The 14,189-nt window shown below is 39.6% G+C and overlaps 1 protein-coding gene across 1 annotated transcript in view; it reads left to right on the forward strand.

Annotated features, from left to right (window-relative positions):
- Window positions 1–13,176, forward strand: part of LOC150081259 (galactoside alpha-(1,2)-fucosyltransferase 2-like) — a 31,248-nt gene extending 18,072 nt beyond the window's left edge. The window contains exon 2 of the mRNA XM_090379475.1: window positions 12,263–13,176. Within this exon, the coding sequence (XP_090235601.1) occupies window positions 12,263–13,176 (914 nt within the window). The remainder of the gene's footprint in view (window positions 1–12,262) is intronic.
- Window positions 13,177–14,189: the final 1,013 nt, after the last annotated feature.

Raw genomic sequence — 14,189 nt, forward strand, 5'->3', positions numbered from 1 at the left:
TGTACTCAGTGGAGGTACCCATAGACTGGAGATGTGCAAATGTGACCCCAATTCACAAAGGAAGATCAAAGGCTGACACAAGTAATTATAGACCTGTGAGCTTAACTTCTGTTCCAGGAAAATTAATGGACGCATTGGTTAAAGAAGCACTGCAGGATCATCTAGACAAGACTTCAGTTATAGCTCGGACACAGCATGGTTTTGTTAAGGGGAAGTCTTGCCTGACCAATTTGATTGGATACTATGATGTAGTCACAAAAAGAACTGGATTGCAGGGAATAACTTTGATATTATATATTTGGATCTTAGAAAGGCTTTTGATACTGTTGCACATTGAAGACTGCTGCACAAATTGGAGCAGTGTGGCATTGGAGGCAAATTGCCGCTATGGATAAAGGGGTGGTTGAGGGGGAGACGACAGAGAGTGGTAATCAATGGACACTGCTCATCGTGGACTAATGTTATTAGTGGAGTCCCTCAGGGTTCAATGTTGTGTCCATTATTGTTTTCTGTATTTATAAATAACATTGATGATGGTATATTAAGCTTAATGTCCAAGTTTGCAGACGATACAAAGGTTGGCAGGGTTGTTAAGGACACTACAGCCGCTATGCTGCTGCAACAGGATCTCGAAAGGTTGAGCAGATGGGCTGAGAGGTGGCAAATGAAGTTTAACATTGACAAATGTAAAGTACTACATATGGGGAAACAGCAATCCCAGAGCAACGTATCAACTCTGTGGTACCACACTGACAGTGGAAGAGAATGAAAAGGACCTGGGGGTTATTGTGCAGGCAGATATGAAGTTCTCTGAGCAGTGCAGACGGACTGCAAGAGTAGCTCATGGTGTCTTGTCAATAATATACAGGAATTTTTATAGCAGGGATAAGGAGGTGATTATTCCCTTGTATAAGGCAATGGTCGGCCACACCTTCAGTACTGTATACAGGTCTGGAGGCCTCATTTTGAGGAGGATGTAGAGCTGCTGGAATGAGTACAGAGAAGGGCAACAAGATTAGTGAAGGGAACAAAGGGTTGCTCTTACGAAGAAAGGCTTAAGTTTTGCAAATTACAGTGTCTAGAGACTAGGCACCGGCGAGGTGATCTGATAGAGGTGTGTAAAGCTTTGAATGGTTTGAGCATGCTCAATGCTGATGGGATTCTTCCTCTTGCTCAGAATAATCGCCTGAGAGGGCATAAATTCAAATTGAGGAAAGACAGATGTGTGGATATTTGCCTTTAGCCAGCGGGTAGTTGGTTGGTGGAACAGACTTCCATCTCTTGTTGTGGAAGTTGATAGCCTAAATAAATTTAAGGCTCAGCTGGACAGGTATTTCGAACGAACGGAGGAGGGGTGGAAGTGGAAGTTTTTTTTTTGGCTGATGCTGCATAAGATTGCTTTCTTGCATCATGTATGCCTCTACTAATGCTAAAGTCATGTTGATAGAATGGACCATGATGTGCCACGCTGGTTCAGTGCGGGTTGGCAGATCAACCGCATTTAGCAGTCAGATACTTGAACCCCGGTCTGCTCAAAGAGCATGTGCTATTGCGCGTCCGCTCGTAACCACTCGGCTACGGACGCCTCTTAATAAAACAGTACTTTTACCTTTTTCAAGAAAGGTAATTTCCAAAGAACTCAAGTCTATTCCTTTCTTTGGGAAAACTCTCACTTATTCTTCCTACATTAAATACTTCAGTGTCTTCATTGACAGCAGTTTATCCCGGAAGCACCGTCTTGATCACTGTCAAGAAAGCTAGAAGGATTTTCTAAACCTCAAAGGGTACTATTAAGAAGATAAGGGGTCTAAACCTAAAAGTTATCTATTGGGTTTATACTTCGATTATCAGACCAACGCTCACCTTTGCATTGGTTGTGTGGTGGTCTAGAGTCATGTTAAAAAAACAGCTCAAGCTGATCTATGCTAATAACAAAGGCTGGCCTATATCACCATAACAGGAGCTATCAGATCAACTCCCACAGCTTCTACTTAGTTCTCATAAATCTTTTATCGTTCCACCCCTTTATTGAGGCTGAAGCGGTTATGGGAACATACAGGCTATGCCTGAGCAATCAATGGAAGCCTACAACCTGGAAATGAAATCTCACAAGGTTGTTTACAAAGGCATCTCACTTCTAATTCTGCCTTACAAATGGATTCGGTAAAAAAATGGTCCAATATTACCATTGGTAAATTGTAATATTGGACCATTAATGGTAAATGGTAAAATTGGTAAAAAAAACTTGTACTGTATTATACTCTGATTACCAGTTTGTGGAACAGAGGGATACGAAATTTTGTGGTTTCGACAGTGGCAATTATCAAGCTGAAGTGCAAACAGTTTTCAATTAATATAGATACACATTTATCTGATGATACGGGTCAAAGTAATGTTTGTCCACATCTCAAGAGTCTCTTCTTTTATTGCTGCGATAGCCGATATTCGCAACATCTGCCGAGGGTGGAGATGTTTCAAACAAATGGGAGAGTAATGATAAGGTAAAAAAAAAAAAAAGGTAAAGTGCAGCCATTATCAACCCACTGCAGGATGGAAGCCTCCTCAACAATTCATGCTGAGGGAAATTCCCTCAATGATAAGGAAACAAGCTTAAATAACTTTAAGGGGTGTGTTAGGACAGTGAACTGTACAACTGTCACTGTGTTTACAGTAAAATGAGTGTATTCGAAATACTGATTAGGACAACTAACATGATAGGGCCAAGGGAAACATGGTGTCGCCCAGAAATAGGGGATGATGAGTTTCTCTATGTATGCGATAGACGGTAGTAGTAGGGTTTTAGGAGCATCTACGACTAAGGCCTTTTGGCTCTGTGAATACTTTCTGAATCATCATAATCATATTATGTAACCTGGCCCTTACTGTGAATACTTTTTGTAAATTGCGTGTGTTCTGGGGTCGATTTTCTGTTTGCTGGGCGAAAAACTTGAGTTTCCGGAAAAAAAAAAAAAAAAAAAACATGATATCCTCGCCTGAGATCGGCTAACCATCGAACTCAGGTCTTTTCCACCCGGTGTGGGGAGGACGGCGATCCTACCAACGATAGAAGGGATGGTGAGGTTATGCTTCTTATCAAAAGCAGCCCGAGTGCGACAAAAGCTTTTGATAATTATACATGCTAGTTTAGAATATAGTGTGGTGTAAGTTATCTGGAAGCAAGAGTATAAAGAGAGTGAGAGCGATCTACAGGCCAATAGATTTCGAAGATTATGAAGAGGAAAAACTCACCACGGTAGCTAATATGATAGGGTTAACGGAAACATGGTGTCACCCGGAAATAGGGAATGACGGGTTTCCCTAAATATGAGATAGAAGGGATAGTGGGGTCATTCTTGTTATCAAAAGCAGCCTGAATGAAATAAACGCTTAAGCAGATTACACATTCTACACTGCTCGACAATACGTATTATTGCTACCAAGTTATTGTATCCATTACAGCTTATTAAACGAATTATTATATCCATTACAGCTTATTAACCGATTAAATTATTACTCTTGTACAGCTTATTAAGGGATCTCGATAAAAGAGTTTTCGAGACAAAAGTACAACAATTTTCTATACTTAGAAAGGGCCTCGGTAACCTTTCTGGTGAGAGAGAACCAACTTGCCAGAACAGATCCCTTCGGCACCGACTATAATTCTCACAATATAACAAAACATGAAGACTATCTTCAGTACTTCACAAAAACAAAACTGATCTTGTATTAATCCAAATTGCTGGAGTCTAGCCCTGAGCCTGTGACCTGTTATTACCATAGTGGTATGTAGGCCCAAATCTGGTCATTTCTCTGCTTTCTGCATTACATCGACTCAGGCATCATTATATTATGTAACCCGGCCCTTACACATTCAGACGTATGGGGTTCCACAGCAGATGATCCAAGAGACATCCTCTCCTCACCGCTGATCATCATCGACAGCGAATGCTGTTGTGTCGACAACACGCTGCTTGGATACTGTGGGCTAGAAATAAGTATGCCGTCCTGTGAGTCCAAATACCTGGTGCAACACGCCTAGGGACGCCTTCGTGTGTGTGTGCGTGGCGCAAGCAACATGAATCCATGGACCCATCGTGCGTAATGCCCATTATCCAGGCAGATAATGGTGGTTGCTTAAAATGGGGCATGTTTTGCTGGCAAGAACTAGGACTCCTGGTGCATGTGGCCCAACGTTTCTATGGTGAGGTCTACTGGCATCTAGTAGTAGTAGTAGTAGTAGTAGTAGAAGTGGCACGTGATGCAAGAAAGCAAGTGTAGAAGCTTATGCAGCATCAGCCAAAAAAAAAAAAAAATCACACCATTCCCTCCAAATGCCTGTCCAGTTCCTCCTTAAATTTATTTAACCTATCAACTTCCACAACGACAGATGGAAGTTTGTTCCAGCAATTAACCACCCGCTGGCTAAAGGAAAATTTCCGCACATCTATTCTACATCTGTCCTCTCTTAATTTGAATTTATGCCCCCGTAAGTTCGTAATCTGAACAAGTGGAAGGATCCCATCAGAATTCAGCGTGCTCAACCCATTCAAGGCCTTATAGACCTCAATCAGATCACCGCGCAGGTGCCTAGTCTCCAGCCACTGCAATTTGCAGAACTTAAGCCTCTCTTGGTAAGAGGATCCCTTCATTCCCCTCACCAATCGTGTTGCTCTTCTCTGTACACGCTCAAGCAAATCTACATCCTTCCTAAAATGAGGCCTCCAGACCTGTACGCAGTACTCAAGGCGTGGCCTGACCATTGCCTTATACAGAGGGATAATCACCTCCTTTTCCCTGCTAGCAAAATTCCTATATATCATTGACAAAACCCCATGACCTGCCCTGGCAGCCTGTCTGCATTGCTCAGAAAACTTCATATCTGACTGCACAATTACTCCCAGGTCTTTTTCATTTTCTACCACCTTAAGTGTAGTACCACACAGTTGGTACGTTTCTCTGGGGTTACTTCTACCCATATGCAGTACTTTGCATTTGTCAAGGTTAAACTTCAGTTGCTACTTCTTAGCCCATCTGCCCAAATTATCTAGATCCTGTTGCATTAGCACACTGCCATTACTGTCATTAACAACCCTGCCAACCTTTGTATCATCTGCAAACTTCGACATTAAGCCTGATATACCTTCATCAATATCATTGATAAATATACAAAACAACAGTGGACCCAACACCGAACCCTGTGGGACTCCACTAATAACATTAGTTCACGAAGAGCAGCACCCATTGATTACCACCCTCTGTCTTCTGCCACTTAACCATCCTTTTATCCATTGTAGCAACTTACCCTTAATACCATTCTGCTCCAATTTGTATAGTAGTCTTCCATGCGCAACAGTGTCAAAAGCTTTCCTGAAATCCAAATATATGATATCAAAATTATTTTTTGCATCCAGTTCCTTTGTGACCACATCATAATAACCAATCAAATTTGTCAGACAAGACTTTCCCTTAACAAACCCATGCTGTGTCTGAATTATTGCTGCAGTCTTGTCTAGATGATCTTGCAATGCATCTTTAACCAGTGACTCCATTATTTTACCCGGAACAGAAGTTAAACTAACTGGTCTGTAATTACTCGTGTCACCCTTCGATCCACCTTTGTGAATTGGGGATACATTTGCACATCTCCAGTCAGTGGGAACCTCCCCTGAGTCCAAGGATGCTCTCATAATTATGGCTAAGGGTTTGCTTAGTTGCTTTGCCGCCTCCTTTAACATAACTGGATAGATCCCATCCACCCCAGGTGCCTTTCTTATGTTTAACTTCAACAATTTCTCCTCCACTTTGCTCTCAGTTATTACAAAATCATTAAGCACACTGCTACAATTTGATAACCTTCTTCCATTTTCAAACTGTAATAATTCCTCACGTGTGAATGTAGATGCAAAATACTCATTCAGTTTGTTTGCTATCTGAGCAGGATCATCAACAGTCGAACCATCGATGTCAAGTGGACCAATCAGATTCATCCCCTTCCTTTTAGAGTTTATATAAGTAAAGAAATCCTTGCTGTTTTTCTTAGCATCTTTTGCCAAAGATTTCTCGTAAACTGCCTTCGCCTGCCGAACCTCCTTTGTGACCTGATTACAGACTAGCTTATATCTGGCACAGGCTTCTGCGTCGCCTGATAATTTATATGCATCCCATCCATTTTTCTTCTCTGCCACGAGTCTCATTAGTTCATTTGACAACCATTTAGGCCTAAACCTTGAACAATATTTCTTAATCGGTATGTAAAGCCTAGTAGCTTCCAAGATAAGTTCTTTGAATGCTTCCCACTTAGAATTTACTGGGTGTAACATCGTCAGTTGATCCCACTGTACAGAATTTAAAAACTGTCTGAGACCACTGTACTCACCTTTACGGAAGCAAAAACCTTTTCCTTTACCCCTGATGGTAGTTACCTCTTTGAGTAAATCCCACTTCAGCACACTGTGATCACTGCCACTTAGTGGTTCCTTTATCTGCAAATTCTTAATACACGAATGATCACTGCTGATAACCAGATCAAGAGTATTACCTTCTCTGGTTGCCTCTCGAACATGCTGCTGCAGAAAACAATCATCCAATAAATCCACAAAAGTCTGACTAGTGTGTGAGTGACCAAACCACAAGTTCCAGTCAATATCTGGGAAGTTAAAATCCCCCATTATAAGACATTCTGATTTACTGGCCCACTCTGTTTCTCTGTACAATTGTTCATTGTACTCAGGAGACTATTGCACCCTGCAATGTTGCATTTTTTCCCGGACAGAAACGGAATCTTCCAAGACGATAATGCGCATTGTCATCGGTCTCGCATTGTGCACAAGTGGTTAGAGGAACACAGTGAAGATATCACCCCATCTTGATTGGCTTCCAAATTCGCCTTACCTCAATCCAATTGGATACCTGTGGGATGTTTTGGAATGTATGGACACGCAACCGTCACTTATTCCGACACTGTAGAAATCCTTGCAAGCAGTATCATTGCAGATCCCCAAGGACATCTTCAGACATACAGTGGAGTGAATGCGTAGGCGAATAGCGACTTTCATCCTTCCGAACGATGGTCCAGCACGATATCAGATTAATACTGGTAATAAAGGCAGAATTCTTTCTTACTTCGACATATTGTGATGTGGAAATAATTTATTAGATATCTTCACTTATTGTAAATAAATCAGTATTAATTTTTTCCCATCCTCCTGGTGAAACAATCAGGGGATAGGAAAATATTACTAAGCGAATGCCAATTAATTAAGTGGGTATCACTTTTAAATAAATACAGAATCAATAGATACAGTAGACGAATCATCATATTTAAAATATTTGTTGGTGAAACAAGTTGAAAATTAGCAAAGGATATTTCGTAACGTTTTTAGGAATTCAAGGAAAATGGAAAAGATAGTCAATTTTTGCATTATTTTTTATTTCTTTAAACTTTCTTACAACTATGAATATTTTAATTAGATTTTTAAAACGGGATTAAACCAGTAACATCAAACTAAAGCGGATACCAGAGAAGGTCAATATTATACCAGACTGGTCTTCTACTGAAATTTTCTATTTGAATAACATACCTATTCAATTTAAAATCGAAAAATCGTTGCCTCCTTTTAGAGAGGAAAGGTCAGTTCTATAAATGTTTCGTCTCCAGCGCTGCATACGAGAGATTCCTTGGGGATGTGCTTTTATCGACTGAAAAGATGGTCTAAATATAGAACGAATCGAGGAAAATTGATCGAGCACTTTACTCGGTTCCATCCTTCATAGATGTCTTAGTGTGCAGAGAGAGCACTTGGGAGGGTCCGTAACAGATCGATTAGCTTCGTTTTGTAAAGTTTTCTTTGAATTGAGAATTCGCAGAAAGATTTCAATGTGCTTTCTTCGAATTTCACCCAACGTTCTTTATAATTGTTGGTGGATTGCATTATTTTCAGCATGAATTATGTATGTACGGTAATTCACCATCTAACGAATTTCGCACTACGCAATTTTTATATATTTTTTGCTCACGTGATTAGCACAGTTGGTACAATGGCCTTCCTGCCCACACCGGGTGGAAAAGACCTAAGTTAGAGTCTCGTCGATGACGTGAAGAATTTTTATGGGCCTCTTTCACAACATGGCTGAGTTAGTCGGTCTCAAGCGAAGGTAGCATGGCTGCTTCTCCTGGAAACTCGGGTTTTTACTCCAGAAAACAGAAAATCAACCACATAGAAGACACGCAATTTACAAAACAGTATACATGGAGCAATATGGCCTTAGTCGCCAATGCCCCTAAAACCCTACTACAACAAGAAATATATTTTTTATAGAATTTATGTGTTGATACAGACACCTGAAAAAAAATTAGTCACCTGTGTAATTTTTCAGTTGATATGTAACCATAATTTAGAACGAATAGCTTCATGATTTAACGTTGGTAGGGATTCAGCTAGACTCATTAAACAGTTAAACTGTCGCCATTTTGAAAATAAGTCAGCCCGTAATTCATTTTCAGGTTTCATGGATGCCGCTGTATTTTCACTTTCCATTCAAAATAGTCCAATACATTCTCTATAGGATTTAAATCTGGTCACTTAGCGGGCTAATTTAAATTCTCTACTATATTTCCTCATGTTTCATGCTAGTTGAAAACAGCAGTGGCTCTATCTTCCTGAAATACAGGCATATCGAAATCATGAGTGTCCCTCCGATAGCACAACCTGATCATCCATAATATTTGTACAGCCAGCCTGATTCATCCTGATTGTCATTTGAAGTAGGAAATCTACTTGAAATACCAATAATTGAGTAATAATTAAAGGTTGGCCCAACACCACCAGCTTGTATAACACTTGCACTCAGGCCGGAGGAGGTGCCTGTCATCATGAGTTAGTATAAATATGGATTCGTCAGACCACATTTCCAATAATCGGGAGTCCACTTTTTATGCCTTTTAGTGCATATTAGCCGGTCATTTTTTTATGCTCCACTGTTAACATTGGTCTTTTCGGTGGACCTTGCTCCAAATATCCATCTTTTGCAATTCTCTTAGAGGTCCTTGACTAACTGTTTTCAGTAGTTCTTGCTTGTTTGAAGTATTTTTAGTTTTACTAACCGCGATATTCGTTGCTGACGCTTGGAACAGACTTTCGGCCACAGTTCTAGCACTGATTTCTGGTTTCAGACTCTCACCATTCCTTAAAAAAACTCTTCTCTGTTCTTTTTTAAACACTAGAAAATTCGGCTGCTGTAACATGATGTCCTCCAGACTTGACAAATGCTATCATTCCTATTTTTCTACCTGCCTTACGTGGTGAAAACCCTTGCTCCTTCAATCACAGGTGTAAACAGAGAAAACGAGTTAATCTTATACTCTAATTTCAGTTCTGCAAATAAGCAAATAAGTGAAATTATTCTTGCAGGAATGGAATCCCTTATCCCACACTGCACTTTAAAATCTCGTCCTTTATCTAAACCTTGGTTTTCCAATAAATGTGCTAAGGCTGTCCAAGAGAAGAATGTTGCATATCATAATTGGCTTGTTTCTAATTCTTCAGTGTCATTTTCTGCCTACGCCAAAGCTCGCAACAATTGTAAAGCAGTTATTAATCAGTCCAAACTAGAGTTTGAACAGGCTAAGAGTAGAAAACTTGCTTCTTGCCCTAATGGTAGCCAAGCATTCTGGTCTCTTGCCAAAGCTATTGGCCGCAACTTTTGCCCATCTCTGCTCCCACCTCTGTCCAAACCAGATGGTTCTGTTGTCACTTCAGCCAAGGATAAAGCTGACCTGCTAGCATCCCATTTTTCTTCCAGCTCATGTATTAATGATCTTGGTAAAACACCTCCCACCATTCCCAACACGCTCCATTCAAAGCCTCCTGTGGTCTTCCGTCAAAAGGATATCAGAAGGATTTTGATGAATCTTGATGCTAAGAAAGCTCCAGGTCCTGATGGTATTTCTCCACTTGTTCTCAAAACCTGTGCTCCTGAAATTACTCCTATTCTTTGCCGCCTTTTTTCACTTTCTTATTCCAAAGGTGTTTTTCCTTCTGCTTGGAAATTTGCTCATATCCAGCCAGTTCCTAAAAAGGGTGACAAATCCCTCCCATCCAATTATCGTCCCATTGCAATTACTTCTACTCTTTCTAAAGTAATGGAGAAATCAATTAACCGCCAACTCTTAAACTACCTAGAAACCTTCCGTCTGATCAACGATCACCAGTATGGATTCCGTCAGTGTCGATCCACTGGAGATATTCTGGCTTATGTTACCCATTTATGGACTAATTCAATGGAAAGGTTGGTGAAACACAAGTAGTTGCTCTTGACATCTCAAAGGCTTTTGATCGTGTTTGGCATAAAGGTCTTCTAAACAAGCTTCCATCTTATGGTTTGCCAACTGTTTTTAGTAATTGGTTATCCAGTTTTGTCTCTGATCGCTCACCGAGGGTGATGGTAGATGGCTCTCTGTCTTCTAACTTCTCCACTAATGCCGGTGTCCCCCAAGGTTCAGTTCTTTCCCCCACTCTTTTCCTCTTGTATATCAATGACCTTCTTCCATTGACTGGAAATCCTATCCGTAGTTTTGCCGATGATAGCACATTGCATTCAACTTTCCATTTTGAGAAACCTTATCCTGCTCAATCAGCTTCAACTTCTCGAAAATCTGCTACCAATTCCTTAAATGCCTATCTTCAGGTAATTCTCCAGTGGGGCAAAGACAACTTAGTTGATTTCAACCCTTCTAAAACTCAGTATTGTCTTATATCTCGCAAAAAGGATTCTTCTACTCCTATGCTTATCTTTAGTGACACTCCGATTTCTAGGCAAAATGATATATCTCTTTTGGGGATTACCCTGACTTCTAATCTCTCTTGGCACAAACACATTACAAATATTGCTTCCTCTGCATCTAAAAAACTTGGTTTTCTCTTTCGCTCTCGGCGTTACTTTTCTTCCAAACAGCTGCTCACCCTGTATAAATCGCAAATTCGCCCTGCCATGGAATATTGTTCCCACATCTGGGGTGGTGCCCCCAAAACCTCTCTCCAGCTTCTTGATTCCATTCAGAAGAGGGCAGTTAGGTTAATTAATGATTCATCTCTAACAGAGTCTCTCCACTCACTTTCTCATAGACGCACTGTTTCTGCTGCATGCCTCTTCTACAGATACTTCCATGGGCACTGTTCTTCTGAATTGGCTTCTATAATTCCTGCTCTCTCTTTCAAAACAGTCCGAACACGTGCCGCCACCAGCCAACATCCATTTACTGTCCAACTTCAAACCCACAGAACCAACTTTTCATCTTCCTCATTTATTCATTCAACTGCCGTTTTCTGGAACAACTTTCCTTCATACGTATTTCCTGAAAATTACAATCTACAGAAGTTCAAGTCTAATGTCAACAAATATCTTCTTTCGTCTTCTTAACCTCAAACCCAAGCACGGTACTAAGTACTATAGGTTCTAATACCTCTCGTGTTTTTGGTTCACATAAAAAAAAAAAAAAAAGCACATAAGATACACATATTCATTGCAGTATTTCAGTGCTCATATACTGACCAATGATTAACGATCGTTTCAATGTCAATGTTAAGACGTCCTTTGCAATGCTAAAGATTTTTAGGAGAGAAACACGTGGATAGTTTTTTTTTATTTTTTATTCTTCTATTCTTATTATTTTTTTTATTCTACTATAATTCTACTATTATTATTTTATTTTGGTTGGCGCAAAGGACAAAGCATAATACTTATCTTTGAACCACATGTTCTATAAAACTAAATTCTAAATGTACCACATAATCCCCAAAAACTAAATACACAAAATAAAGACATCCAATTAAAATGGAACCTGCTTTTCAACAGAAGAAAATTTTACTAAAAGATAATATAGATTTAAAATAAAACTGTTAAAGAATCTGCTGGTATCCACCTTGCTTCTGTGGACATGCATTCACTCATTTTATTGTGTTGCATCCAACACAATAAAAAGAGGGAAGTGACCTTACGCCCGACAGAACACCTTACGCCCAGTACTGCAATATGAAACATTTTTGCGACTATTTCCAATTTTAAATTTTTTTCATAACTTCAAATATACAAATAAGCACTCCTGAACGACAATCCACATCCACTGACATCATGTGCCATGCTATCCCGGTACACACCAGTGACTAATAGTGTGAAAAATAAATAACCCTGTATTTAAAATTATATTAAGTTTTCTTAGAAATTTTTCTTCATGTTGCTAATACTCTTTTTCATCTATTTTCAGTGTTCTTACATGATGTTGATGCCCTTACAATTCATTGCAATTATGGACGTCTAGGCAACCAAATGGGAACATATGCTACTCTTTTAGGTCTCAGTAAATTAAATAACAGAACACCTTACGCCCAGTACTGCAATATGAAACATTTTCGCGACTATTTCCAACTAAGTGTACCAGAGATAAACAATCTTATAGAGGATAACAAGAGGCCTTATGAAATTGGCCCGATTCTACGGATCAAAGACAGGTACATACCACGCAATTCCAACATCTTGACTGGTTACCTCTATCCCCTTTCTTATACGTTCTACGACAATGTACGAGAAGAAATTCTAAGAGAATTCATCTTTCACCAACACATAACGGATTATGCCCAAGAGGTACTCAGGGCGGCAAAACAGGACAGATCTACAAAAACATTTGTAGGAATTCATTACAGAAGCGGGGATTACTCAGAATGGTTAGCAGCATTTGGTGGAAAAGAAGTGGATCGTGAATATTTTATCAAAGCCATGAGTTACTTTCTTGAAAAATATCCTGACAGTGTATTTATTGGAGTTAGTGACAGCCGACCTAATTTCCAGAAGTTGGTGAAAGGCTTGGACATTGTAATTGCTCCAGACCCTCCAAAACCAGGCTACGACATGGCCATTTTGGCTAACTGCAATCACACCATTATGAGTTATGGAACGTTTGGTTTCTGGTCGTCGTATCTCAGTGGGGGTGAAGTGATTTACTATGACGATTTTTTAATGCCCGGCAGTGAGTTTCTTCAGCAAGTTCCGTATGATATGTTTTATCTTCCGAATTGGACAGGTATTAATACAACAACTGACGGCTTCTGGAAGACATTTAAGATGTCACGAAAAGAGAGAAAAGAAAAAGAAAAATCCTGGTGGAATTTATTCAGTTGGTGACATGCTGGGTACAATCAACCATTAGAATTTTGTCTAGTCTTTCATCTACGAAGTACTTACACCCATTGTGTTCATTCACAAGAATCTTCTGAAAATTTTGTTATATATCGTTATCAGATTCATCAATTGTAAATATTTCCATTCAAAGACTGCAAAATTTTATTGAAAACGCAAAATCCAGCGTTTTTCATGTGAGACTGTTTTTGCAGTGTTCGCCATAAAATATTTATTAAATTATATATTTTTCCATTGTTAATAAGTAATTTCAAACTCGAAAAATAATCCATTAATGTAATATACGAATACAATTGTCCGAATAATGATATTTGATTTTCTAAACTACAGTTTAAAAATGGAATTATTAAAGTGCCATATAATTGTAATCTTGGTTGTGTATGATATATCAGTGTATAATCAAACAGAAAGTAATGTAATTTCATAGAAGTGGACAAAAAGAAAAAAAACATGCTTGCATTTTATAGAGTATATCAATGCGCCTGACGTCATCTTGCAAATCTAGGTTTAGTATCTGGTCACTTTTTTTTTTTTGGGTAGTTGTTGGCGCATCGGCTTCTGTGGCCATAATGCACCTCCCAAGGTTTTTGCAGTACTTTGATCCAAGCCCGAGGCGGGATTCAAACCCACGACCTTTGGGTTGCCAGGCAGGCACTTTACCCACCCGGCATCTGGTCACTTAAACACAGATTTGCAAGTTAGAAATATTGTGTAGAGCTGAAGGTTGAAGTGTACTGGGATATCGTTCATCATGAATATGATGAACGATATCCCAGTAAATTGATTGATATCATGAATATGATGAACGATAGTTCTTAGGGAGTTTAGTTGAAGTAAATCAATCATTTGTTACGAGACTGAGTGTTAAAAAGTAAAGTGCAGCCATTATCAACCCACTGCAGGATGGAAGCCTCCTCAACAATTCATGTTGAGGGAAATGGACCATAATCTGCCACGCTGGTCCAATGCGGGTTGGCAGATCGACCGTATTCAGCAGT

This window comes from Mastigoproctus giganteus, chromosome 8, assembly GCF_048544385.1.
Source record: "Mastigoproctus giganteus isolate SK-2022 chromosome 8, ASM4854438v1, whole genome shotgun sequence".
Taxonomy (NCBI): domain Eukaryota; kingdom Metazoa; phylum Arthropoda; class Arachnida; order Uropygi; family Thelyphonidae; genus Mastigoproctus; species Mastigoproctus giganteus.